Raw genomic sequence first — 27295 nt, 5'->3', positions numbered from 1 at the left:
GAATACCTTCCACAAGGTGGCTTTTAGAGTCCCAGCCAGCTCTGGACGAAGGGCTGCTGCACCAGTTCTTTTTGGTGCATTTCTTCACTTCTAAGGGAATCGGGTTTGTAACCAGAGTGGGCTTTGGCAACGATGGGGCTCGGGTGATGGTCCTTCACTTATTCACTCAGTAAACATCTATCAAGCATCTGTGCTGGGTCAGTCTTGGTGGTTTTCACTACTCCCTTCCCTGGCGTTGTTAAAATTACTGGGAGCGTTGGCTACAGGCAGCGACTTTCTGACACTGTTTTTCAGAGTCAGTATTTGACTTCTGCCCCCAGATGATGGGAGCCAGAGAGAACATCAGCTTCTTCTCTCCTTCCTCTCCTTTCTTTCTCCCCTCCCTCTCTCCCTCCTTTCTCTTCTTTCTTTATTAGTCAACAGAAGTAAAACCGCTATTTTCAACATGTCAGTCAATACACTTCTTTAGGCAAAGGATTTTTCTTTTCTTTTCTTTTCTTCTTCTTCTTTTTTTTTTTTTTTTGTGGCCACGCCACGCGGCAGGCAGGATCTTAAGTTTCCCCACCAGGGATGGAACCTGTACCCCCTGCAGTCTAACCACTGGACAGCGAGGGAATTTCCAGGCAAAGGATTTTTCAAAGTTTCCGGTCACTGGGGTACAGTCTGAAATTCTTGTCTATGGTGTTAGATAGCGAAAGATAAATTTTTGGTTATCTGGTTAATATTTAACATTTTCAGCGTCAATATAATTGCAAAATAATCAGGTCTTGAAATTTATTGATCGTGAAATGAATACATTTCAGCTGGATTTGTGGTTTCAAAGAATCCAGTTTCATAAGCTGATCTCATCTTTATGAGAAACACGAATGAAGAAGGGAGCAATGGGAAACAATGAGCTTCTAACTTTTGGGAATGCGTTGACTTTGGTTAGAACTTCCTGCCCATGAAGTGCTTGCCTTCTTCCAATGGGTTGGCCAGAGAGTGATGGCAGATCTTTGGGAGTCAGGGTTATCTCCCTGGGACCCATTGGTTATTGATGTGGTCCCACCGGGAAGTAGAGAGATGGAATAAAAAGGCTCTCCAGTACTGTAATGTACTTAATCTACTGTCTTAGTTTCCAGATGGGTCTTAACTTAGCCACTAGAGGAAGAGCCTAGTAGCTGAGTCTTGAAGGAATCTTAAGGTTGCCAGATTTAGCAGATGATAATACAAGACGTCAGGTTAAATTTGGATTTTTTTTTAGGTTTTTAAAAATATATATATTTATTTGACTGCACTGGGTCTTAGTTGTGGCATGTGGGATCTTTAGTTGCGGGATGTGGAATCTAGTTCCCTGACCAGGGATCGAACCCAGGCCCCCTGCTTGGGAGATCAGAGTCTTAACTGCTGGACCACAGGGAAGTCCCTAAATTTGAATTTTAGATAAATAATGAATTTTTTTTTTTTTTTTTAAGTATAGCTATGTCCCAAACATTGCATAGGGCACGGAGGATGGAGCTTGGGTCTTCAAGTGACTTTGGGAAGGGGAGACATTATAGTCTGTGGAGGTGGGAACAGCATGGGTTTGTTGCCTGTTTAAATATTAATGTGTGTGCCTCATGGTAATGCAGGGAAGTGTCACCCGAGGAAGGAGGTCTGCCCGCCAGGAAGATGGTCTGTTCTGAGCCGGTGGCATCAGGAGATTGACCCTTTGTTCTCCCTTCTCTGGGTTGGCGGGAGACAGATGAGAAGTGGGTCCTGGTTGTCCCTAGACAGCACTGCCCGGGTCTGCCTTGTGGTTCTGTGGCATCAGGACCTGCCTGAGGGACACAATGAGAAGGGCTCCATGTCCCGAAGGCGGCTGCACGCTAACTGAGCATCCACACTGACAGCTTCAACGAGAAGCACGTTGGTGGATTAATCAATCAGAGGCTGGTGGACCAGACGGCGTATCCTCCCCTGTGGACGAGCGTCAGGAAGGTGGGGAAGTGAGCACAGACTTAGAACCAGTAAGCGTTCTTCCATTGCTTTTTCTCCCTGCTCAGGACCTCTGTGCCTCCCTCGCACTGCTATCCATCCCCTTCTCTTTGGCACAGGATATCAGGTTAGATTTCCACGTCCTACACGACACCCAGATTCTGGTCCTGCCCCGCAGATGACTCCCGCATCACCTTGCTGGAGTGTAGGGTGTGGCTGCATTCTTTTCTCCTAGTTAGAGACAATCTCTTGGTTCATCCCCATAGATAGCTCACCCCATCCACCATCTGTGAATTTACCAGCCTAACCTGGAGGGCAATCTTTTTTTTTTTTTTAAACATCTTTATTGGAGTATAATTGCTTTACAATGGTGTGTTATTTTCTGCTTTATAGCAAAGTGAATCAGCTATACATAAACATATATCCCCATATCTCCTCCCTCTTGCGTCTCCCTCCCACCCTCCCCATCCCACCCCTCTAGGTGGTCACAAAGCACCAAGCTGATCTCCCTGTGCTATGTGGCTGCTTCCCACTAGCTATCTATTTTACATTTGGTAGTGTATATATGTCCATGCCACTCTCTCACTTCGTCCCAGCTTACCCTTCACCCTCCCTGTGTCCTCAAGTCCATTCTCGACATCTGCGTCTTTATTCCTGTCCTGCCCCTAGGTTCTTCAGACCCTTTTTTTTTTTTAGATTCCATATATATGTGTTAGCATATGGTATTGGTTTTTCTCTTTCTGACTCACTTCACTCTGTATGACAGACTCTAGGTCCATCCACCTCACTACAAATAACTCAATTTTGTTTCTTTTTATGGCTGAGTAATATTCCATTGTATATATGTGCCACATCTTCTTTATCCATTCATCTATTGATGGGCACTTAGGTTGCTTCCGTGTCCTGGCTATTGTAAATAGAGCTGCAATCAACATTGTGGTACATGACTCTTTTTGAATTATGGTTTTCTCAGGGTATATGCCCAGTAGTGGGATTGCTGGGTCATATGGTAGTTCTATTTTTAGTTTTTTAAGGAACCTCCATACTGTTCTCCATAGTGACTGTATCAATTTACATTCCCACCAACAGTGCAGGAGGGTTCCCTTTTCTCCACACCCTCTCCAGCATTTATTGTTTGTAGATTTTTTGATGATGGCCATTCTGACTGGTGGGAGGTGATACCTCATTGTAGTTTTGATTTGCATTTCCTGGAGGGCAATCTTATTTCCAAACCTTGTCCACTGCTGTACCCGCAGCGTAGGTGGGGGAAGCAGCAGGATTTGAGTCCAGAGCACCGGGGAGGGCCAGGCTCTCAGGAGGGCCTCCTGGGCCAGGCGAAGAGTCTGGAATTTATCCTGTAGGAGCCTGTTAGCAAAGGGAAATGAAGGTTGCAGATGGAATTAAGGTTGCTAATCAGCTGATGCTGAGATGAGGAGATCATCCTGGATTACGGGGGTGGGCCCAGTGCAGTCACAAGGGTCCTTCCGCATGGGAGAAGGAGGCAGAAGAGGAGGCCAGAGGCAGAAGAGGAGGCTGCACTGCTGACTTTGAAGGTGAGAGAAGGGGCCCCGAGCCAAGAATGGAGGTGGCCTCTAGAAACTGAAAAAACAAGGAAACAGACCTCCCTTAGAGCCTCCGGAAGGAGCACAGCCTGCCAACACTTTGATTTTTAGTTCAGTGAAATCATTTTGAATTTCTGACCTCCAGATCTGTAAGATAATAAATGTGAATTTTAAAAAAAAGCCATTAAGTTTGTGGTGATTTGTTATAGGAGCCATAGGAAACTAGGTTAGAGGCTGTTTGCAATACTCCAGGCCACAGATGGTAAAGACCTGCTATTGGAATCAGAGTAGGGAGAAGGGGACACATTCAAGGTAAATTGAGAAGAGACGGACTCAGAGACCGATGGACGCATAGGGCCAGAGGTCAAGAGATCCTTCCTCTGGCCCCAGTGCCCCGAGGCCTGGCCTTCATCTTATCTCTCCCAGGGAGTCCCTGACCAGCATCTCCATCCTGTCCCAGAGCTGGAGGAGTATCTACATATGTCACCAGGGCCATAAGAGGGAATTTTAAAGGACTCTTTGTAGCTACATGTCTCGCAGTCACACAGGATACTTGGGTGCTGCAGGCACATAACTTCAGATATTTTAGGAGTTATCTAGGCTACTGTCATAGACTAGGAATCCATTCACTTGATGGGGGACAAATCTGAGTTCCAAACGCCTGGTTTATCCATTCTGATGCTTGCAACCGTGCATGCTAAGCTGAATCTATTTTCAGATTTATTTATATTTGCACGTACTATAGCTTTATAATTTTAGTTTGCTCACAGAAATACGTTGGGTGGCTAACTCCTAATGATTCATGCTCACACTGTTTCCACGTGCCCGCTGGTGTGTTCCGTAAGTGCCTGGGAGGAACGTTCCCTAATTACACGTTGCAGAAGGCATTGTTTGTGTGGCCCCTTCCTCATCAATCAAGGTTTTCTTTATCATTTGTCTGAAGCCATTCTGAACAGCAATCACCCTACAGTGAATTACTACCCACAAATACCCTGGCATTCGCCAACAGCACGCTTGCATTAGCCATAAACTAGACATCATTTTATCCACATCATCTTCATAAAGTTGGTAAGGGCTGGTTTCACTTCCTCTTCCTGCCTTGTGAATCATTTATAGATTTTTCTGCCAGGCTAACATCAATCCACTCACATGTTGAGGGGTGTAAAACTGCAGCTTTCCTACTGATCCATCAATTTAGGCATTGACATAGCAAGGGCAAGTCTTTGGATTTTGTAACGTGGTGGCAATGTTTGGTAATGACCACTCCTCTTTAGCTTTTTTTTTTTTTTAAACATCTTTATTGGAGTATAATTGCTTTACAATGTTGTGTTAGTTTCTGCTGTATAACAAAGCGAATCAGCTATATGCATACATATATCTTTAGCTTTCTTCAAGAGTAAACGTTCCGGGCTCCCCTGGTGGCACAGTGGTTAAGAATCTGCCTGCCAATGCAGGGGACACGGGTGCGAACCCTGGTCCCGGAAGATCCCACATGCCGCGGAGCAACTAAGCCCGTGCGCCGCAACTACTGAGCCTGCACTCTAGAGGCCGTGAGCCACAACTACTGAACCTGCGTGCCCCAACTACTGAAGCCCGCGTGCCTAGAGCCCGTGCTCCGCGACAAGAGAAGACACCGCAATGAGAAGCCCGCGCACCGCAACGAAGAGTAGCCCCTGCTCGCCACAACTAGAGAAAGCCCACGCACAGCAACGGAGACCCAGTGCAGCCAAAAATAAACAAATAAAAATAAATAAATAAATTTATTTTAAAAAAAAAGAAGAGTAAATGTCCCTTTGGTGGCAGATTGCGGGAGTAATATACTTTTCAAAGATCAATTTCACCCAGATTCACGGTTTCATTGACAACGTGATCAAGAAAAAATGTGGTCTTTCCCCTGGGTTCCTCAGAGGTATGAATGCTAAAACATGCTAAAAGTAATATAGTGCTAAAAATACATTTCTTGTTTTTAATCTTTTTTTTGGCTTTATTGAGATGCATTTTACATTTTTTTCTTTACACAGTTTGTGCGTAATACTTCTCAAATGCAGGAAGCTTATATTCATACATTGGCCTCCTTGTGTTTTAGAGTTTGGCAGACTCATAGTGAAAAAGGCTGATTATATAATTATATATTTATATGATCCAGGGCTGGACACACTTTTTCTCCTCCTCCTTCTTCAAATGTACAAATCATTCTTAGCTTGAGGTCTGTTCAAAAATAAGCCATGGCTTGAGTGTGGACTGCCAGCCATAGTTTGCAGACTCGCGCTATAACGTAGGCCAGGAAAAAAAAAAAAAAGACAAAAAAGAAACCCAGTGACATACCTTCATTTCTCTAATCTCCTTCTGCTTTCTGGCAACATGCGTCACACAGATACGTGCTCTTTCTGTGGCTGTGATCAGTTCATCTTGCATTCTGCTCTTTTAAAACTAAATGTATGTTTCTGTGTGCTGACAGCTCACATTCTTTGGATTGCCTGCCTCTGCAGCTCCCTTGAGGTGGAGACTCCCTTTTATCCGAAGATACCTGTTGTATTTGCCCTAGGTAAATATTTCCCCAGTTGTGAATAGGTAATTAAAATTCTGAACCTTTTATGACCCTGGATCCTTATCTGTTTGAACAATACTTATCTAGGTGGATGGCTCAGAGGAGCCCCGGGGACTCCTCAGTGAGGAAGTGGGGGAGGAGGGGGAGGCAGGAGGCCCCCCACCAAGGCCCCACCCTCTACCAAGAATCTTCTGGAATTGCCAATCCCCCTGACCTGCTCTGGAATTTTTACAGTCACAGGCCCTCTTTTGTGGCAGACAATGAGGGAGGGGTGCAATGGCTTTACGGTTTGTGTGTGTGTGTCTGCACAAGCATGCACACATGTGTGTGTTTGGGGCAGGGTGGGTGGACATTTCTTACCGGTATCACTTCAGTTATTAGCTCAGGAAATTCCTGCGTCTGGGATCCTACTCTCTGTAGGGCAGGGGTTGGGGCCTGGGCTCTGGAATCCGGGTTGTGTGAGGAATAAACAAGAAATTGCAAAAATGCCTGCCAGCGAGTAAGCGATCAATAAAAGAAATTGTTAGGTTACTTGAGACTTTAAAAATGGGGTGGATGCAGGTCAAAGGTCAGCTCCACCAGCGTCCCGCGGTCCTCTGTACCTCCGGGGACATCATTGTAGATTACGTTGGACTTGCCAGTGGAATTGTTTGGGAATGGAATTATTACTAATTCCAAAAGTGCTGACACATCACTGGCAGGGTTCAGCGGGCAGCAACTTTGTGTGACTGCCCTTGCTTTTCCTCAGAATTCTGATGAAAAAAACCCCTGAAAAATCAAGTTAAAGCAATCAAAGAAAAGATCCCTAGAAAGGAACTGTGCTTCATCATCTGTCCCGCGGAGTGAGCCGGGCAGTGTGGAGCGGCAGGGCTCAGAAGCTCCAGGGCCGGACCAGCGCGTCCGCTCCGGGACACCTTGGTCGACACTGCCCCCCAGTGGCCTCGGCGGCACCGGCCGCCGAGGGCGGGGAAGGCGCGTCCCCGTGGGACCACGTTGCTTCTTGGAAAAATCCGGACGGAAGAGGTTTCTCTCTCTCTTCAGACCTCTCCTTGCGTGCTCTCTGCTTATGCCCTCTCCATTCCCGCTTCCCCTGTGCGTGTCCTCCACTTTCATTCAATTGCTGGGGATGGTGTGGCCTGGACAGATACCATTTGCCACAGGGATGGGGGATGTTTGGGGGATATTTATATCCCCATGGGACCCATCTTTAGGACGAGTTCTAGCCTTTGCCCATTTTGCTCTAGGGCGAATCCCCCCCTCCCCCGCACCAGGAGGCATGTGGGATCTTAGTTCCCCCTAAGGGGATGGAACTAAGGGATGGGAGCCGCACCCCCTTCATTGGAAGCGCAGAGTCTTAACCACTGGACCTCCAGGGAAGTCCCTAGGGGGAATTTTTACAGCAATCATCAATAGTTTTTGAGCAGCTTATGCCGTGTGGCCTGTGCAAAGGCCCTGAGGTAGGAAGGGGCTTGGTGGCTTGGTTCTTAAAAAAACTAAAGGCCAGAAGGGTGGAGTGCAGAGATGGAGTGAACAGTGGGGAGGAGGGTGGGAGATGAGAGCCAGCGATGAGCACCTGCATTTGGAGTTATGAGAAGAGTGCTGGGAAGCTGTGAAGGGCTTTACTTGGTTGGGGTGGGGGAAGTGGCCCAGGAAGGGGGTTTTCATTTGATAAAAACTGCTTTGGCCTCAGTGTGGAGTGTGGACGGCAGGGGCGCTGGAGTGTGAGCTGGGAGCCAGTAAGGAGGCTCCCCTCCCCCGGGTTGTGCGGTGGAGGAACGGGTGGTATGGCCCAGGGGGCCTCTGTGGACATGGAGACAGTTCCCAGAGGTGCTTTGGAGGTAACCTGCTTGGCTGGACGTGACAGTGCTGGAGAGGGAAGGGCCGGGGATGCCCCTCGGACTTCAGGCCAGAGCAACTGGGAGGCTAGGGATAGAATTTACAGAGATTGGAAAGAGATGGGGGTGGGGTGGGGTGGGGGGAATCAGACTTCTGTTGGACAAGAGGAGTTTGAGATGTTGGGTAGACGGTAGGATATAAGGGGAAGAGGTCTGGGCTGTTTTGGTGGCAGGTGATAGAAACCTGGAGGTAAAGTTCTTTCTTTCCTTTTTTATTTTTACTTTGGCTGCACCACACAGCTTGCAGGATCTCAGTTCCCCAACGGGGGTTGAACCTGGGCCCTGTCAGTGAAAGCCCAGAATCCTAACCACTAGGCCACCAGGGAACTCCCTTTAGAAGGTTCTGAATTTTCTCCTGGGGTCCAAGGGCAGGGCTCAGTGGGGTCTCAAGAAGGGCAGGGGCTCGGGAAGAAGCCCAGGCAGCCTCCCCTCTTCCCTCTTGCTTCACCCTCTGCCTGCAATGCTCTGTCCGCCTCCCCCCATCTCATTGAATTCCTCCCATCCCTGCTCAGACCCTGAGCAGGGGGGCTCCCGGGCTGGCCTGTCCATGCTACTCTTGCTCGCGTCACTCCCTGTATTTCTTTTATGCTTTTATCAGAGTTCTGTCTATCTGTCTATCTGTTTGCTTGTTGATTTGCAGGGCGCTGACCATCTTCCCTGCTAGATTGCCAGCTCCCTGAGGGCAGAGGCCAGTGTTTTCTTCACTCTGCTCTACTTGGGCCTCAGTGTGGTTCTGGCGCTGAGCAAGGGCTTCATGCATATTTGTTGGGTTACGAAATCTGCTCCCGGGTTCCTCAGAGCACCCAGCACCACTATGAACACATCGCGAGTGCCGGTAAATACCCAGGGATTGATTTCACGCCTGAAGACTCCTTCGCCACAAGAAAAAAAGGGGATGGCGTGAAAGTTGGCTGGGAGGGGACTCGGGGAACGGCGGGAGGCGGGGGCAGGTCAGAGAGGGGCTTCGGGGTCGAACAAGAGCATCATTGCCAGTGGACGGCAGTAATTAGGTGCCGACCAGCCTGGTCCCGACCCACCCCCCACCCCCACCCCCCAGCCTCCTCTTCTGGGCAGAGACTGACGTGAATGGACAGTTTGACACATAGGCCTCTGCAATTTCAGCCTGGAAATAGGATGTCCTAACAATGATGACTGATAAAGGATCTAGAAAATGCATGAGTAGAGGGTTTTTGCTTTAAACAATAGTTTGACAAATAATTTCATGTAGCAAATATGAAGTGAGCGAAACAACCTGCCTTCTCTGGGGACGCCCCTCAGAGTCTGCTGCTCCTTGAAATCACCCCCAGGGACCCTGGATCCCTGATCAAGGAATCGAGTCTGTTCCTTCCTCCAGCCTTTGTTTCCTAAGTTTCTTAGGAATCTGATCCTTCTGTAGGTGGAGGGCGTCGTCGTGTGCTGGGTGTGATTTGCAGGACTGTCACAGGGCCACTCAGCCCCTCATAGCGCCCTACTGCTCTGTCAAAATGCTTGAAACGTCCACCATTTATCTTTGGGAGACAGAACTCTCTGGAAAACTCCATCTTTGTTTGCAGGCATGTCTGGGTAGCATAATCACCTGAAATATTTCTTTTTCCACCCAAGAGTGGGATCCCAAAGGGTCTGGAAGAAACAGAACACTTAATTTCATTATGAAATGGGTGTTAGGGGGGTCAGCCTGAGGTCAGCTGCCACCCTGTCTAACCTCCCCCCCGCCTTCCCCCATAGGTCAAGTTTGAGCAAGGCTCTGGGAACGTTTCCAGGCCAGCTCTCTGCCCATGGAAGGGAGTATGTGCTAGAAGCTGGTCTGGCCACCTGCGGACCGGAAGTGAGACAGGGCCTGGGCCCCTTGGGGACGTGTTTCCATGGCCACAGCTTTTTTTTGCTCTAAACCTACCGCAGCAGTGGCACACCTTCTCACTCTAGCAGGTGAATAAAAAAGAGATGGGGACACAGAGGTGTGATGCTTGTACTTTATTGCAGGGAGCCGGGCAGGGCTGGTGGGGATGGAGTGAAGGAAACATCCGGGGAGCGGCGGGGCCTCGGCAGGTGGAGATCTTCAGCTTCTAAATCCTAAGCACAGTGTGGGCTCTTGATTATTTTGTCCTAAAGCAAACAAACAAAAAACCCAGTACAATAGTGAATGAACGTCAAAGTCAGACCCAGAAACTTTAATGTCACCTAAGAGGTTCGGTATTTCTGGGAGGAGCTAAGCTTAGACTATTTCTCAGAAGCTTCTTTATTTTTATTTTCTTATTTTATTTATTTATTTATTATTTTTTTTACTTTTTGGCCGCACGGCATGCAGGATCTTAGTTCCCTGACCAGGGATCGAACCCACACCCCCTGCAGTGAAAACGCCGAGTCTTAACCACTGGGCCGCCAGAGAAGTCCCTCAGAAGCTTCTTCTTTTTTTTTTTTTTAAAGTGTGGGGAACTCCTCCTAAGAGTGGGCTCTTAAGAGTGGTTTTTTTTTTTTTAATTAATTAATTAATTAATTTATTTTTGGCTGTGTTGTGTCTTCGTTTCTGTGCGAGGGCTTTCTCTAGTTGTGGCAAGCGGGGGCCACTCTTCATCGCGGTGCGCGGGCCTCTCACTATCGCGGCCTCTCTTGTTGCGGAGCACAGGATCCAGACGCGCAGGCTCAGTAGTTGTGGCTCACGGGCCCAGTTGCTCCGCGGCATGTGGGATCTTCCCAAACCAGGGCTTGAACCCGTGTCCCCTGCATTAGCAGGCAGATTCTCAACCGCTGTGCCACCAGGGAAGCCCAGAAGCTTCTTTAAAAAAGGTAAGATGGCTGTGCCTGCTTCCCTGGGGACATTTGCACTGTGGCTCTCCTCTCTGGATTAGAAAAGGGTCCCCAAAGGGAGGTGACACTGCAGCTGAGGGATGTGGGAAATGCCCCGCTGGGTAGTGAGAGTGGAGGGAGCCGTGTACCATGAGCTTTATCATGCTGTCCTTGGCCTTCTGGGGGAGGGTGTCCAACAGCATCTTCAGCTGGGCCCCTGCATTTTTCATGTCTTCCTCAGGGCTGAAGGGTTCAAGGGCAGCCTCATAGCTGGAAAGTGTGCCCATGAAGAGGTTTTCAATGACGTGTAGAAAGTTCAGGCAGACCTCTGTAGATGCTGGAGCACAGAAAAGAGAGAGCGTGTGTATCCAGGCCCTTGTCTACACTGGCCAGCTTCCTGCCTGGGCCTGGCCCAGATGCACATAGCTGGGCCTGTCAGCAAGAGATAGCGGCCCTTTCATCGACGGCCTTGAATGTGAGACCTGGTGGCGCTCCAAGCAGTTGACTCTTCGACGCCATGTGGATGCCTTCTGGGTTGCGGCCAGCTTTCCGTGGCTTGCCTGAGCCTCCCTTGTACTTCCTGGGTTGCGGTGGGCAAGGTGCTACTGGCTCTTTCTGATAGAGTTCTAGGCAGGGCACTGAGAATAGAAGCTGCTGATCTTGGTGTGCTGTGCGGGGGCTGGGAAGAGGCCGTCGAGGGTTTTGGCTCCCACCAGAAATATGCCTCTTACCGATGGTTAGTGATGGTCTGAGCCACACGTGACAAAGTCAGGCTCTGGCAGGAAGAGGCACTTGTACCAGCCAAGCATGAGCCCCCGAGCCTGGCCCAGAAGAGGAATCCGCTGTGGGCGCCAGGCCTTGTGGTCTCATCCACACAGAGACACACCTCTGCGTCTATTCCTGGCCCTGCCGTGTTCCCTTCGTGTTCCGTTCGCCAGAGTTCTCCCTCCCCCACCTCCGGTTGTGCTCCTTTTTAGGTCCCTGCCCCCAGGAATGTGGGGAGAGTCACCATCCCCTACTCCCTGCTTGCCCGTTTTCCTACTGAGTCTCAAATCCCCGTCCTTGAATTAGCTGCCTTGTGTGCAAACTCCCCTGCCTGGGCTCCAGGGCCCCACTCAAAGTGGCCACTCCAAGTCAGGCCCTCTCCAGAACTTAGATCCCTGCTTTGCAACTTACTATGTCATCAGCCAAGTTACTTTATCTTTCTTTAGCTCAGTTTTCTCATCTGTAATATGGGGATAATGTCCCCACTTCATAGGGTTGTTGTGAACGGGGTTCAGCACGGTGATGGGCACATTGTTAAGTGTTAAATAAATGTTAGACCTTATTACTGGTATTATTATATGTGCACACACAGGAACATACCAACACATCCCAGCCCCACCTCCTAACATATTTCAGTCCTGTCTTGCTGAGCCACCCTCCTCTGTACCTGGCATTGAGATCTTCTAATTAACATACGTTTCAGTCCAAATGATGTTATTTCCCCTTTGAAATAGACATCTCTGCACCATAGTTGTTCCCACTGCCTCTTGGTCTTGGTTTTCTAACTCCCCCGCCTCGTCAAGGTCATAAAACTTATCTCCATGGTTGTCAGGAAACTTTGAAAGTGAACTAACAGGAATTTGTTTAAAATTTTTTGTTGTAGAAGAGGCTGATACAGAGTAAAAAACAGTTCAGTAACCCAGCTCCCAAGAGATCAGGGGGTTTCCGGGGAGGTGTGATTCACCCCCCACCCCATTCCTTTCCTCTTAGTGACAGCTGCAACTCTTCAGAGACTCCTAACCCTTTTTTTTGCAGAGGACAGAAAATGTTTAGAAATCTCCATTCTGAGTTGGCAGCTTCCCAAAGGGAAGAGCCCTTTCTAGAATATTCCTCTCTGCCCAGAATGGGAGACCTTGCCTTGGGTTGGGTTTCTTTGGAAACCATGAGGCTCCTTCCAGCCCCTCTGGCTGCCAGAGTGGTGTGTTGACCCCAAATCTGGAGGCAGCACCCAGGTCTCTTGGCATCTCGGGGTCTGTCCAGGCCTGGGCTTTGAGAAGCTTGTTTGTTACTCTTATTCTGCTGGTCATTGCATCTAGGTGGGATATTCTCCATCCCTCCCTCCAGTCTGTTCCATTCCCTGCACTTCTGAGGTTGTTGGATATGGAAGATGGGGTCCTTTTCAGGTTTCCCCACAGCCTCGGGGCTCTCCCCAAGTTCCCAGGAGGAGCTTGCTTGCTAGACCCAGCTTCCTGGCTGGGAGTCAGCTTTCCCAGCTGCTCCCGGCAGCTAAACAGAGGGCACGGACAGCCGTCCCCTCTCCCGAGCAGAACTGGGAGAGTTCTTGAGCTCGGCTTGGGGCAGAGGGCTCTGGACACTCACCAGGGCTGCAGAAGAGAGTCAGGGTGACCAGGGTGAGGGCAATGGCGAGCTTCATGGTGGGAGGGAGGCTGGTGAGGGAGGCTCTGTCCCTGTCTCTGAATCTGGTGGTCTTGTGGGAGATGTGCCCATCCGGGTATCTTCTTATATGCTCCTGGAGCGGGGAGGGCAGGGCGAGGGCTCCACTTATGGGACCACACTGTTTACATGGGCATCAGCTCGGTGGAAAAAGTAAACATTCTCCTTTCTCAACCCAGACCCAGAAACCATGGGGTTTCTGTCCCCATGGAAGCTGAGCTCACACACTAGGCCATTTGGGAGGGGGGAACCCAGGGTCCAGTGCGGAGGCAGCAAGGGTTCCCAAGTCAGAGGGTCTGGAGAGCTGGCCGCCTGTGCCACTCTCTTTGAACCTGAGCACTGGGCAGTCCAGATCGACAGACAGAAGCAATTGTAGAGCCCACCTGGGCCCATCACCCTGGGAGAAACTGAGGCTTAAGGCCCCATAGCAGTGGCAGCAACAGGACTAGGACTCGGGACTCCTGATACTTCAGTGGGCTCCTCTCCAAGGAAATGGCTGGACCTTAAGCTTCCAGGGTCCCACGGTCCAGAGCATCTCGTGGTCAGACTTGGGGGAGACCCTGGACTGAAGCACGTTGACAGGTGAAGGAGTCCCAAGCCCCAGGTCAGGCTGGAGGACGCACTGCACCAGCTGGGTCTGGAGTCCTGCCCTCCTGACGGCAAATCCACGGGCACTTTGGGCCTTATTGCACTTGACCTCTTAATGGCCTTGACCCTCTTGCCGTTTCCTTCTTGGACTGTTCTCTCGCCTGCGCTCCCACGACTCAGTCCTTTCCTGTTTTCCTCCCTGACCGACCTTCTTGTTCTTTAGACGTTGATTCTTCACTGACTTAGCTTACGTATTGGTGGTTCCAGGCTGTGGCCGTGGCCCCTTCTGGCCTCCTGACGCTACATCAGAGGCTGCCTGCTTCTCTCTGCAGTGCCTGTGCCTTAGAACACAGGCCTGCCCGGGTCAAAGTCACTTCCTAAACGGCCTTCTGCCTCCTAACTCGTCCTCCTTGGCCATCCTGGGAAAGGCCACCAGAATGACCTTCCTAAAGCCTGCTGGTCACATCCTCCGCCTTCTTGAAGCCCTTTTAAAGCTTCCTTGGGCGGATGGGATAAAATTCAAGTGTGATTTATTACAAGGCCCTCGTCCACTGGCCTTTGCTTACCATTTCAGCCTTATTCCTCTGCTCACCTGCGTGGGGATCTAACCCTATCTTAGTATTTGCCGATTTGGGAACATGCCTCGTTTTTCTTCATGCCTTTTTACCTTTGTACAAGCTGTGCCTCGTGCCTGGAACATGCATCTGCCTTGTCTCTTCCAAATCCTATCTGTACTTCAAGATTCAATCAAATGTTCATTCATTCATTCATTCAATAAGTGCTGACCACCTGCTAGGAGTTTCAGGCCCTGTGCTAGGAGTTAGGCGTTGGCTTAGACATGAAGCAGCCCTGCTTTGGAGCCCCTTCAAGACGAAATTGCCGCTGGGCTTCGAGGAGTGAGGTCAGCAGAGAGCAGCCAGTGACCAGTCCCAGGGGTCTGCCCAGGCCCTGGGGGTCTGCTGCAGCCGCAGGGAGCTACCTTGTTCAAGGTCACATCCTCCCCGGGGCGCTCGCACCTGGTGACCGAGCAAGAACGGCACTTCTGTGCCGTGTGGGACAGGTCCAGCAGGTGGTCCTTTTACTCCAGAGCGCTGTGCCTGGCTGGCCAAGTCTTTGTTGGGCCTGCGTGGCCTGTAGGCCGGTTTTCCCCTCTGCCCCACCCAGATTCCGCCCATTTCCCTTCACAGTTATTGATCCCTAGTAATAATCTTGTACCCCAGACTCCAACTCAGCATCTGCTGTCAGGACAACATCAACCCACAACAGGGATGCAGGAATGAACCAGGCGGGCCCAGGTCCCCACTGCCGTGGAACTTCACTCTGGTGGGGAGACAGACAAGCAGACGGTGAAACAAATGAAACACTCGCAGGTGTGCTAAGCGCTAGGGGAGAACGAAGCGGGGACCCTATGGTGGAAAAGGAGAGTGAGACTACTTAGTGGGGGGATGGGGCGGTCCTCTCTGAGCAGGTGACTCGGTGCCGAGATCTACAGGGGAGGGGCCTGGGCAGAGGGGGTGCCCAGCACTGAGGCCCTCAGGTGGGAAGGACCTGGGCTTGTCCGGAGCACTGAGGGGCATTGTGCCTGGAGTGGGGAGTGGGGACCAGATCCCGAAGGGCCTCCAATGAAGTTCTTTATGCTCTGGAAGGGGTCTCCTTTTTCATTGCTTTAAAAAAATTGTGTTAAAATGCACATAACATAAAATTTACCATCTGAGCCGTTTTTAAGTGTCCTGCTCAGTGGTATTAAATACTTTCACATTGATGGGCACCCATCACCACCATCCACCCCCATAACTCTTTTCATCTTGTAAAACTGAAACTCTACACCTGCTAAATAGCAACTCCCCACCCCGCTTCCTGCAGCCCCTGGCAACCACCGTTCTATTGTCCATCTCTATGATTTTGACAAGTCTAAGTACCTTATAAAAGTGGAATCATGCCATAATTGTCTTTTTGTGACAGGCTTATTTCACTCAGCATAATGTCCTCAAGGTTCATCCATGTAGCATATTGCAGAATTCTTTCCTCTTTGAGGCAGAATAAGATTCCATTTTATGTCTAGATCACATTTTTTTTATCCATTCATCTGTCGATGGACACTAGGGTTGTGTCTGCATTTTAGCTATCGCGAATAATGCTGCTGTGAACAGGGGTGTACAGTCTGGAAGGTGTTAATAGGGAGTGACGGGGTCTGATTTCCCTTTTGGTGAGATGTCGCTGACTACTGCTCTGAGGGGAAAGGATGGGGTGGGGTGGGAGTGACTGAGCGGCTCAGAAGGGATAGTTGGTTTGGACCAGCTGATGGCAGTGGGGTGAGGATGTGAGAGACCCAGGGACAGGCTTGACGTTGGATAGAATAAGACGGGTGGGGGAGGGAAGCATCAGGCTGGGGCAGCCAGGGGCCGGGGGTGCTATTTCCTGACCTAGAAAAGACTCGGGAGGAATAGGATGGGGGTGGGATCAGAGCGAAGCGTTCTCCAACCTGCGGTGCCCGTCAGCCATCACTCTCACTGTCAGCCTCTGCGTCCCTCTGTTTTGTGCTTTAACTTTGCAATTCTTTACTTGTTCTAACCTCTTACATAATGTTTGCTAAACAGGAGTCCGTGTGGCATTAATCGATGAATGTGAGAGTTGGAGGCTCAGAGCCGCCTTCACACGGTTAAAAGCACAGGTTCTGAAGTTGCCATCATGTGGACTCATGGAGTAAATGACTGTGTAGCTGAAAGATCAGGAGAGGAAGGTATTCTGAACTGATCATGAAACGATCTCCGAGGCAGGCTGCAAAGGAGGAAAACAAACAAACAAACAAAGACAAACAGGGGACTTCCCTGGTGGCTCAGTGGTTAAGAATCTGCCTGCCAGTGCAGGGGATACGGGTTGAAGTCCTGGTCCGAGAAGATCGCAACTAAGCCCGTGTGCCACAACTACTGAGCCCGCGTGCCACAGCTACTGCCACCCGTGCACCTAGAGCCCACAACACCTGTTGCTCCACAACAAGAGAAGCCACCGCTCGCTGCAACTAGAGAAAGCCTCCTCACAGCAACAAAGACCCAACACAGCCAAAAATAAAATAAACAAATAAATAAATTTATAAAAAAAGCAGACAAACAAAAACAAAGTGGAACAGAGTAAAAAACAGAATATAAGAGCAGAAGAATCCACATATGTAATTGTTTGTCTCTGCAGAAGACATCTCTGGAAGTGGATGGTGCCGGCTGCTTCCACAAGGTGCATGGAGGGGACCCAGAGAAGGAGACTTCACTGTAACACACTTTGGTGCCCTTTGAATCAGGAATTATGTAAAAATATTATCAATAAAAAAGGAAGAACGGGTCTGACACTTGCTACAACATGGATGAACCTTGAGGACCCAGAGCTAAGCGAAATAAGCCAGTTACAGAAGGACACATGCTGTGTGAGTCCATTTATATGAGGTACTGAGGGTAGTTGGATTCATAGAGAGAGACAGAAGAATGTTGGGTGCCAGGGGCTGGGAGGAAGGGGACGGAGAGCTATTTTTGTTTAATGGGGACAGAGTCTCAGTTTGGGATGATAAAAAGTCATGGAGGTGGATGGTGGTGATGATTGCACAACAATGTGAATGTGCTTAATTCTACTGAAGTATATACACTAACAAACGGTTGAGATAGTAAATTTCATGTTGTATGTGTTTTGCCATAATTAAAAAAGAATAATAATAAAAAGGAGAGAACAGCTCAGACAATGAGCCTGTCTGAGTTGAATCCCAGGCGCATCGCTTACCAGTTGTACTCTCTTGGGCAAAGTACTTCACTCCTCTCTGCCTCGATTTCCTTGTCTGTATGATGAGCATAATAATATTATCTATTGCATTTGGCCATGAGGATTAAACCTGGGTGATGCACGTTAAGGGGTGCCTGGCATGGAGAAAGTGCTCAGTGAGTGTTGGCGAGTATCATACTGGCGTGTCTCCACGTTGAAGGCACAAGAGAAAGTCCTTTCAATTGTGAATTTCCTGGGCTTCCCTGGTGGCGCAGTGGTTAGGAATCCACCTGCCAATTCAGGGGACATGGGTTCGAGCCCTGGTCCGGGAAGATCCCACATGCTGTGGAGCAGCAAAGCCTGTGTGCCACAACTACTGAACCTGTGCTTTAGAGGCTGCAAGCCACAACTACTGAGACTGCACGCCACAACTACTGAAGCCCGTACGCCTAGCTCTGCAACAAGAGAAGCCACCTCAATGAGAAGCCTGCGTACCGCAATGAAGAGTAGCCCCTGCTCGCCACAACTAGAGAAAGCCCGTGCTCAGCAACGAAGACCCAACGCAGCCAAAAATAAATAAATAAATAAATAAACAAATAAATAAATAAATAAAAGAAAAAAAAAAAAGAAAATGCATGGTATTAAAAATTTTTTTTTGAGTTTCCTTGTTCAAATGAACCCACGTGACTCTGGGGGACGCAGAGGATCTTGGGTAAACTATGCTGCTTTCACGCTGGGCCTGGGCCCCCAGGATGAGGGTTTCCTTTGTTCCTACTACACTGCTGTGTCCGTCACATACACCTGTGGGCTTAGCTGACTCCCACGTTCCTGACCTGACCCCAGGGCAGGGCTTGATAGGCAAGGTTACATGAACAAAGAGTAGTTCTGAGGTCCCCCGGTAGGTAAGCCACGTAAAGAGGCTTAGCTCCCTCTTATCCTCATCCTTGAGCCATAGAACTAGGGTGTCTCCATGAAGCCTCCCCCAAACTGGCTGTCAGACAGGGAGGGCCTTCTGGACACATGGCCTGTCTCCTTAGTGACACCGCCCAGGGGCTGTGCAGAGAAGGGCCCTATGAGTGTCATCAAGACAGTTCATCAGGTCAAAAACCTTCAGCCTTCGTGAAAAACCTTGATCTAATCCCTCCGGAGCAGTCCGTGTGCCGTTCTCCGGGGCTGTGTCGTGGGGAATCGTGAATGTACTGGTGTCGCTCCTGCTCCTCTCTCTGGATACTCCGTTCCTGGTTCCAAGTGTCCCAAGATGGGCTCTTCCATCCTGGCCCTTGGTGGGATCGGGGGGAGGGGCATTTCTCTCCCCCGCCCGGGAGCCTGCAGAACAGCTGCTTCTCTGCCTTGTCCTGTGGGCAGTTAGGCAAAAAGGGTCAGTCAAGGCTCAGAGCCCAGAGCTTCTTAGACCCTAACAACTGCTCCTCAAATCCTTAAACACCCCCGCACTGCGAATTCCAGGCCAGAACCTGCAGCCCGCCGTAGCACATGGTGAGAGCCAATTCTGGCCGCATGTGGGCAATCACCTGGTCACTGTGCAAAGACAAACTGTCTGCAGGAAGACTCTTGGTTATTAGCACCATGGGTGTGGCAGTGAGTTGGCACAGTTCCTGCTGGGTCCCCCTAGCAAAGACTGTACCCTGTGTTGCCTGGGCCTGGCTCTGGAGCTTCAGGGAGAGGGCCTGGCCACAGCTAGGGCAGTGGCCAAGGAGCCTGCCCTGGGTGCAACCTTCCCTGGGCTCCAGCTCGGAGGGTGAGAGCACCTTGTGCCTGACTCCAGCCTCCGCTGGGGCCCGAGGGAGGGAGGGACCCAGGGGATCTGGAAGCCCTGCTTGGGGATCTGGATTTTAAGGTATGCTGGTCCCTCTCCCCTGCATGCGGCATGTGTGTGTGTGCACACGTGGCTGCCAGGTTGGTGAGCTCTGTTCAGTGCCCCTTGGGGACCCTGCCCATGTCCCCACTTAGAGGTCCGGTAGGGATGGTGGTGGGAAGGCCTAGGCCAGAAGCGGCCCAGGGAAGGTATTGACTGTGACCTGCTCTTCGCCCCTGGGCTTGGTGCTTGGGGTAGACTCTGAGCCAGAAGCTGGGGTGCAGCCTGGGCTGGCATCTGGCCTATTGCAAGTCCCAGCCTGGCCCAGAAAACAGGTTGGAGGCTGTGGGAGGGCCATGCTCATCCTATCCATCCGGCTGGGCCACCAGACTGGGACTGGTCAGGCCATAGGCTCATGGGGTCAGCTCATGGGGCAAGCTGTAGAATGTTCAGCCTCCTCCCTCCACCCTGGGCTTCTGGCTCCATGCCCGTTCAGGAAACAGCCCCTGAGCAGAGCGGAATTTCCCTTGTGGTTTTGCTTCATTCTTTTCTGCCTCAGTGGCTCCTGGGGATGGCCCCTGCTTTGACCCAGCCCTACCAGGAGGGGTCTGGCAACTTCTGCACATTCCAGCCAGAATGAACAAAACTCCACTGGCCATGATGCCTAGGGCCTGTGAGCTTTCAGAACACCTAAAAAATTGTCATGTATCTGTTGGATTCCAAGTATAAAAAGAAAATCAAAATTGTTATTAATGTATATTTATCTAGGTAACATTATTTCCTCTAGCTTACTGGGACTCTGTTCAACCATGATATAGTTATATGTGGATGCAGTAAACTTTAAGTTGTATGAACCCAATGCATAATCCAGTCTTAGGATCAGAATTATTAAATTTATACAAGCCTCTTTCAAAAGTTTATTTATTGTGGCCAATATTGTGGCCAATATTTATTTATTGTGGCCAATGTGCCAAAATTATATTTATTGTGGGAAGAGTATATACTTTAATGTGTTTGATATGATATGGGATAGAAACATCAAAACTAATAGGGCCTCACAATATCTGCAGCTGTGGCCATAGCAGAACACAGCCACCATCCGAACAGGCAGGGAGGGACCAGAGAGAAGAAATACCCCAGCTTCTCTCTTGTCCTGTCCTCTGATCTATAGCCAGAGCCTTCCATTGGCCTAACCAACTGGCATCAACCAGCAAGGAAGCCCCAGTTTTGTGGCCCTTAGAGGTCAGCCTCCAGGGACGTAGAGTAGATCATGGAAAGGTGGAGAATGAATGGGGGGAGGGGGTGAGTGTCAAATATAAGAAAACCAGCCTTGGGACTTCTCTGGGGGACCAGTGGTTAAGAATCCATGCTTCCAATGCAGGGGGCTTGGGTTCGATCCCTGGTCAGGTAACTAAGATCCTGCATGCCACGCGGTGTGGCAAAAAAAAAAAAAAGAAAAAAGAAAGAAAGAAAAACCAGCCCATAATAGTATCATTCTACATACGCAGCTCTGGATCTCACTTTTCCCACTTAATATATGTCTTGGATATCTTTCAAAACCTCGGCACTTACAGATTTTGATTTTTTTCATGCTGCAGAATATGCATTTGCAGGATGTAATAAAATTTAAGTTACCAGTAACTTTTTGATGGACACTTGTATTGTTTCCAGTTTTTCTGCCATTATAAACCACTCGACAACTACATACCTCTTTCTGCCCAACGCCTGGATTTAGATGTGCTTCTCTCCCCACTGCTATTGACGTTCTCTGCGGAGGGGTTGGTGGTGGTGAATGACGGGGCTGGGGAGGTGGGAGTGGGAGGGTGTCGGGGTGGGTGGGGAATAGGGGATCTGATTTGTGCAGGGATCTTGATCACCTTCCCAGGGGCAAGTTGTCCCTCAACCCACAGAAGAGGGCAGTAGCCAGCCGAGATGCTCACGTGGGCCGCCGTGCGCCATCCTCCTGTGAGCGCATTACCCATCCATCAATTGCGGGTTGTACCCAGGTATAAAAGTGACCTGGCTTTTGCTGTTTCTGGAGTTTCAGGGAGGGGTGGGGTGCGGCAGGCTTCAACCCGCTGAGGATCTGAGACTTTTCTTGGCTCCCCAGCCAGGCAGGCTCCTGGAGCTGAAACTTGGGGGGGCGGGAGGGTGGAGCGGGGCTGGGAGCTGGGGATGGGCCTTCCTGAGACCGGGGGCCTGGCAGAACCAGCAGGTTCTTGGCTCTGGGGGCAGCTGCCTCCAAGGGTGGGGACAATAAAGGTGATGGAAGGCCCTGTTCTGCAGGGTGCAAACTGGTTTCCCCTCCGTTTTACTGGCAGCTCTGGGGATTTGGGCAGCAGATTTGGGTTGACAGCATGTGACACGATTCACTTCCTGACCCTTCGCAGGGAGCTTGTGCACTTGATTGCTGAATTCTGCAGGCTCTTTGTTCAGCAGTGAGTCACCAGGTCCTGCCCTCCACGTCTGTCCTGCTCTGAGCTTCTGCCCACTATGGACTTGGCAGGTCACTGCCGAGGTCCCTCTGCCCAGCGCCTGACGGCCCTGCCCTCAGCCGTCAGGGGGGACATAAGCCCACGTGGTCAGCAAACGGGGGTCAGGGACCAGCTCTGCTGCTGGCTGGCCGAGAGGCTCTGCAGGGCTGCGGTGGTCCCACACGCACAGGGAGGGGGAGAGAAGACCACCACGGGCTCCTTCAGGCTCTTAGTCTGAGACCCAGCGATGTCTCGCCCAGAGGAGCCTGGTGAGTCCCTGGCCTGCGTCCTCCACCCACGGCCTACACTATCCCCGCTGGGACCCACATCACTTTCCGTCCATCAGGGTGACGCAGCGTCCTCAAACACAGGTGTTCACGAAACGAACTAGAACTTTATTTATCATCTATCTCTATTTTTATAACTAAAATAGTTACAGTTTATATTTATATATTTTATATGTAATGTATTTTATCACATATACATATAAACATACCTAATACATACAATAATAATATATAATATTTATATGATAACTAAAATAACGAAAATAAAATGTAATTTCAGTCTCAAGCCTTCACTCTGCTAAGGGGGGTGGAAACTTAGTCTCGGCCCCCTTGGGGCTTCTCCTGTCCAGAGCTGTGCCTAACTTCCAGGGGGGCTTGTTCAGAACCAAGGCTTTGGTGGGGTTTGTGTGGTGAGAGCGTCTGGTGCTTGATGTCACCGGTCACCAGCTCATCTCTTGTTGCTGGCCATCAGCCTGTGCAGGCCTCCAGTTCACGGGCTTTCTCTGCCGCCTCGGGGCCACTCCTGGGTGCACAGAATCCCACAGCTGCTCCCACGTGGTGCGGGGCTGGGAGATTCTGCTGTGACACCACCTAAGATGTTATCACACATCCGTTTCTTCTTTGGGGGGTTTTGCTCTCTGCTATCATATTCTTCAGACCCATCTGAGGACTTTGCCATCTCACTAAGGCTTGGTCTCTCTCGTGGCTTACCTGGTGGATTTGATAACCAGAGAGGATCCGTTTTTAACGCCTCCCTACTGTAGGCAACAAAACTTATTCTCATTAACAACTGTGAAATGAAATGAAGAAAAGAAATGAAATGCAGACAGTGATCACTGATTTATTTATCTGTCAAGATCATTTTCTTTTATTGAAATACACACACCCTGCTGGCAAATATAAATATCAGAGCACACAGATATTCACACATTAAAACACAGCTATTCAGCACTACTTACAAGAGCCAAGCAACCTAAATGTCCATCGACAGATGAATGGATAAAGAAGATGTGGTACATATACACAACAGAATATTACTTAGCCATAAAAAAGAATGAAACAATGCCATTTGCAGCAACATGGACTAACCTAGAGATTATCATACTAAGTGGAGAAAGTCAGAAAGAGAAAGACAAATACCACAGGATATCACTTACATGTGGAATCTAAAATATGACACAAATGAACTTATTTATGAAACAGAAACAGACTCACAGACATAGAAAACAAACTTATGGGGACTTCCCTTGTGGCCCAGTGGTAAAGAATCCACCTTCCAATGCAGGGGACGCAGGTTTGATCCCTGGTCGGGGAACTAAGATCCCACATGCTGAGGGGCAACTAAACACACATGCCACAACTACTGAGCCTGCACGCCTCAAGTAGAGAGCCCGTGTGCCGCAAACCACAGAGCCCGCGCGCCACAATTACAGAGAGGAAAACCTGCACGCCACAACTAGAGAGAAGCCTGCGCGCCGCAACGAAAGATCCCGCATACCGCAACGAAGATCCCACGTGCCACAACTAAGACCAGATACACCCAAAAAAAAAAAAAAAGAAAACAAACGTATGGTTACCAAAGGGAAAAGGGGTTAGGGGAGGGATAAATTAGGAGTTTGGAATTAGCAGATACAAACTACTATATATAAAATAGATAAACAACAAGGCCCTACTGTATAGCCTAGAGAACTACATTCAATATCCTGTGATAAACTATAATGGAAAAGAATATGAAAAAGAATATATATATGTATATATCTGAATCACTTTGCTGTACACCAAAAACTAACACAACATTGTAAATCAACTATACTCTAATAAAAAAAAAAACCCACAAAAAAACAAAAGCACAGCTATTTATTCAATAGTTTGTATATTTACCTAATGAACTCTGATCCTTTGGTTATAATCTGCTACATTAATATCTTATGTAAATAATTATCCAATTAAAATTCAGCCAGAAGTAAAGTTTTATAAAACTGAAATATGTACCTGCAAAAGGTAAAATTAGGCAACTACTAAATTGTACCACTGATGTACTGTTTTATTTATTTGATTTGTTCTTTAGTTTTAAAACAATCAGCAGTTGAAAAAAGAATACATTTCAACTTTAAAGATATTAAAATTCAGTCCAATATTTCATGTATGAACGAAAATGTTCACTTCCTAAGCAAAAAGATTATACCTTACAGTGTTTTACTGTTTAAAATTTTAAACCCAAAGAAAAGCTCAAGTGGCCTAAGATGACAGAAATGAAGCAATTCAAGTTCTCTTTCTTGCTTTTTACAAGCACAGCACTTTTGGTTGTTTACTTTGAATTTGCTGTTTGAGCACAGTAGTACGTAGCACACAGGAGTTGGAGACGAACTGAATCTGAGGCCAGCTCCAAGGATTCTGCCCCTTCACAAACTTACTCTTTTTTTTTAAGCCACTGATAAAATAATGTTTTTTATTACAACAGAATAGAGTATACAGATTTATAGCAAAACAACATAAAAAAACTAGATAAATGAAAGAAAACAAACTGTAAAATTGACTCAAGTAAACTTAAAGATATGCTAGCACAGTAACCAAAGAAATCAAAGAACCCTAAGAATCAGAAGGTCCAGCTGATTTTACAGGCAAGTTTTACTAAACTTTTAGGTAATAATAATAGTGATAGTAATAATAGATAATGTATATTGAGCTGTATCTATGTTCCAGACAGTATGAAGTGCTTTACATAGTGAGCAAATTTAATTTTCACAGCAATCTAAGCAGATAGTCAGTGGCTTCTATGTGAAAACTTTCAACGTTGGCAAGCTTTCTACTTTGTACTTAGCCTGTTCTTTTGTTGAATAGCTTTAACCAACAATTTTCTTTTTACATACATGCAAGTATCCTCTATTATTCCCACCTATTAGCTCTAGTTCTGCCTTTTAGAGCTATATGACATAAGTGAACCTCTTCTTTCATGTGACAATCCTTTATATCCTGGAAAGCCATTATCATGTCTGCTTTCTCTTGTTTAAGAGACTTCATTTAAGATCGTACAGGGACTTCCCTGGCAGTCCAGTGGTTAAGACTCTGTGCTTCCACTGCAGGGGGTACAGGTTTGTTCCCTGGTTGGGGAACTAAGATCCTGCATGCCACGTGATGCGGCCAGAAAAGAAAACAAAAGAAACGTTTTGGGTTTCCCTGGTGGCGCAGTGGATAAGAATCTGCCTGCCAGTGCAGAGGACACAGGTTCAATCCCTGGTCCGGGAAGATCCCACATGCCATGGAGCAACTAAGCCCGTGAGCCACGACTACGGAGCCTGCGCTCTAGGGCCCACGAGCCACAACTACTGAGGCCGCGTGCCACAACTATTGAAGCCTGCGCACCTAGAGCCCGTGCTCCGCAATTAAGAGGCGTGCGTGCAGCAACAAAGAGTAGCCCCTGCTCGCCACAACTAGAGAAAGCCCGCGTGCAGCGAAGACCCAACGCAGCCAAAAATAAATTAAAAAAAAAAAAAAAGAAACGTTTTGTATAAACTATTTAATATCCATGTTTTCCCACCTTCTAGTCCTGTAGCCCTCCTAATTTCCTGCATGGGTTTACAAAGATTGCTATTAGTAGTTTTGTGTTCCTGTCTTCACGACAAACTTACTCTTGACATGAACCCACTGGAGACCAACTGTATAACTGGGAGTTCTTAGAAATAATTTCCACGTAGAATACAATGTCTGTTAAAAGATAAGCAATAAACATGTGCTAATTTGGAGCTTACATGTATATTATGAAAACTCTACATTACCTGTATCAGATGTTTGCAACTTGGACTTAGGAGAATATTCCAGGTAGGAGTATTTTATCACTGACATTGTTTAGAATGGCTGGTGCATGGTGATAGTATATAGACATAGAGAATGGACTTGAGGACACGGGGTGGGAGGGGGAAGCTGGGGCGAAGTGAGAGTAGCATCGACATATATACACTACTGAATGTAAAATAGCTAGTGGGAAGCAGCAGCATAGCACAGGGAGATCAGCTCGGTGCTTTGTGATGACTTAGAGGGGTGGGATAGGGAGGGTGGGAGGGAGGCTCAAGAGGGAGGGGATATGGGGACATATGTATGCATATGGCTGATTAACTTTGTTGTACAACAGAAACTAACACAGTATTGTGAAGCAATTATACTCCAATAATGATCTATTAAAAAAAAAAGCATATAGACTTTTAGGGAGTCTTATCATTGTTTTTAAATCCTCTTACTGCCTGCACTTGGAGGCCACTAGTTTCAGCAGGGACCACCAATCCGTGGTAATACAGGCATGTCGTTTTATTACGCTTTGAAGATTGTGTTTTCTACAAATTGAAGGTTTGTGGCGACCCTGTGTTGAGCAAGTCTATTGGTGCCATTTTTTCCAACCACATTTGCTCGATTCATGTTTCTGTGTCACGTTTTGGCAATTCTTGCAGTACTTCTAACTTTTTCATTATTGTTTGTTATGGTGATCAGGGATCAGTGCTCTTTGGTGTTACTATTGAAAAAACATTATGACTCGCTGAAGGCTCTCTGGTGGTTGGCATTTTTAAGCAATAAAGTATTTTTAAAATCAATTTTTATTGGAGTACAGTTGCTTTACAATGTTGTGTTAGTTTCTACTGTACAGCAAAATGAATCAGCTATACATATGCATATATTCCCTCTTTTTTGGATTTCCTTCCAATTTAGGTCGCCACAGTGCATTAAGTAGAGTTCCTGGTGCTATACATTATGCTCTCATTAGTTATCTATTTTATACATAGTATCAATAGTGTCACACATATCAATATGTGTCAATCTCAGTCTCCCAATTCTTCCCACTCCCCCCTTTAAGCAATAAAATATTTTTTGATTAAGGTATGTACATTGTTTTTTACTTGTTTGTTTTCTTCTACTTGAAGTATAGTTGATTTACAATGTTGTATTACTGTCAGGTGTACAGCTGTACCTTTTTTTAAAACATAATGCTATTGCACACTTAATAGACTACAGTATAGTGTAAACATAACTTTTATATGCACTGGGAAACCAAAAATTCGTGTGACTTGCTTTATTGCGGTGGCCTGCAACTGAACCCACAGTTGTACCTGTTCTGGCTCTGTGCTTCCCCGCTGCCCTGGGAATCCTTTCCTAGTCTGGGGGTGCGGGGGGCTCAGGAAGCCTGGCTCTTACACAAAACGAGTGCCTGGAGCTCTTTCC

The 27295-nt window shown here is 48.2% G+C and overlaps 2 protein-coding genes across 2 annotated transcripts in view; one reads left to right on the top strand and one right to left on the bottom strand.

Annotated features, from left to right (window-relative positions):
• The window catches only part of AHNAK (AHNAK nucleoprotein), a 102181-nt gene extending 84105 nt beyond the window's left edge, over positions 1 to 18076 (top strand). The window contains exon 6 of the mRNA XM_059931767.1: positions 16370 to 18076. Within this exon, the coding sequence (XP_059787750.1) occupies positions 16370 to 16479 (110 nt within the window). The 3' untranslated portion in view covers positions 16480 to 18076. The remainder of the gene's footprint in view (positions 1 to 16369) is intronic.
• Positions 10032 to 13164, bottom strand: SCGB1A1 (secretoglobin family 1A member 1). The gene is made up of 3 exons (XM_059929756.1): positions 13110 to 13164; positions 10895 to 11082; positions 10032 to 10064 (listed from the first exon to the last, which is right to left on the bottom strand). Exons 1-3 carry the CDS (start codon positions 13162 to 13164, stop codon positions 10032 to 10034), a joined length of 276 nt encoding a protein of 91 aa, XP_059785739.1.
• Positions 18077 to 27295: the final 9219 nt, after the last annotated feature.

This window comes from Balaenoptera ricei, chromosome 8 (genome assembly GCF_028023285.1).
Source record: "Balaenoptera ricei isolate mBalRic1 chromosome 8, mBalRic1.hap2, whole genome shotgun sequence".
NCBI classification, from domain to species: domain Eukaryota; kingdom Metazoa; phylum Chordata; class Mammalia; order Artiodactyla; family Balaenopteridae; genus Balaenoptera; species Balaenoptera ricei.
Note: the sequence above shows the minus strand (reverse complement) of the source record. Positions and strands in the feature narration are given on the sequence as shown.

What these genes read in the sequence shown, in the direction of transcription:
- SCGB1A1 (XM_059929756.1), bottom strand. Translation starts at nt 13,164, where the DNA reads ATGAAGCTCGCCATTGCCCTCACCCTGGTCACCCTGACTCTCTTCTGC. An exon ending in GACTCTCTTCTGCAGCCCTG is followed by an intron (nt 11,083 to 13,109) that starts GTGAGTGTCCAG and finishes TCTGTGCTCCAG; the next exon opens with CATCTACAGAGGTCTGCCTG. An exon ending in ACAGCATGATAAAGCTCATG is followed by an intron (nt 10,065 to 10,894) that starts GTACACGGCTCC and finishes TGTTTGCTTTAG; the next exon opens with GACAAAATAATCAAGAGCCC.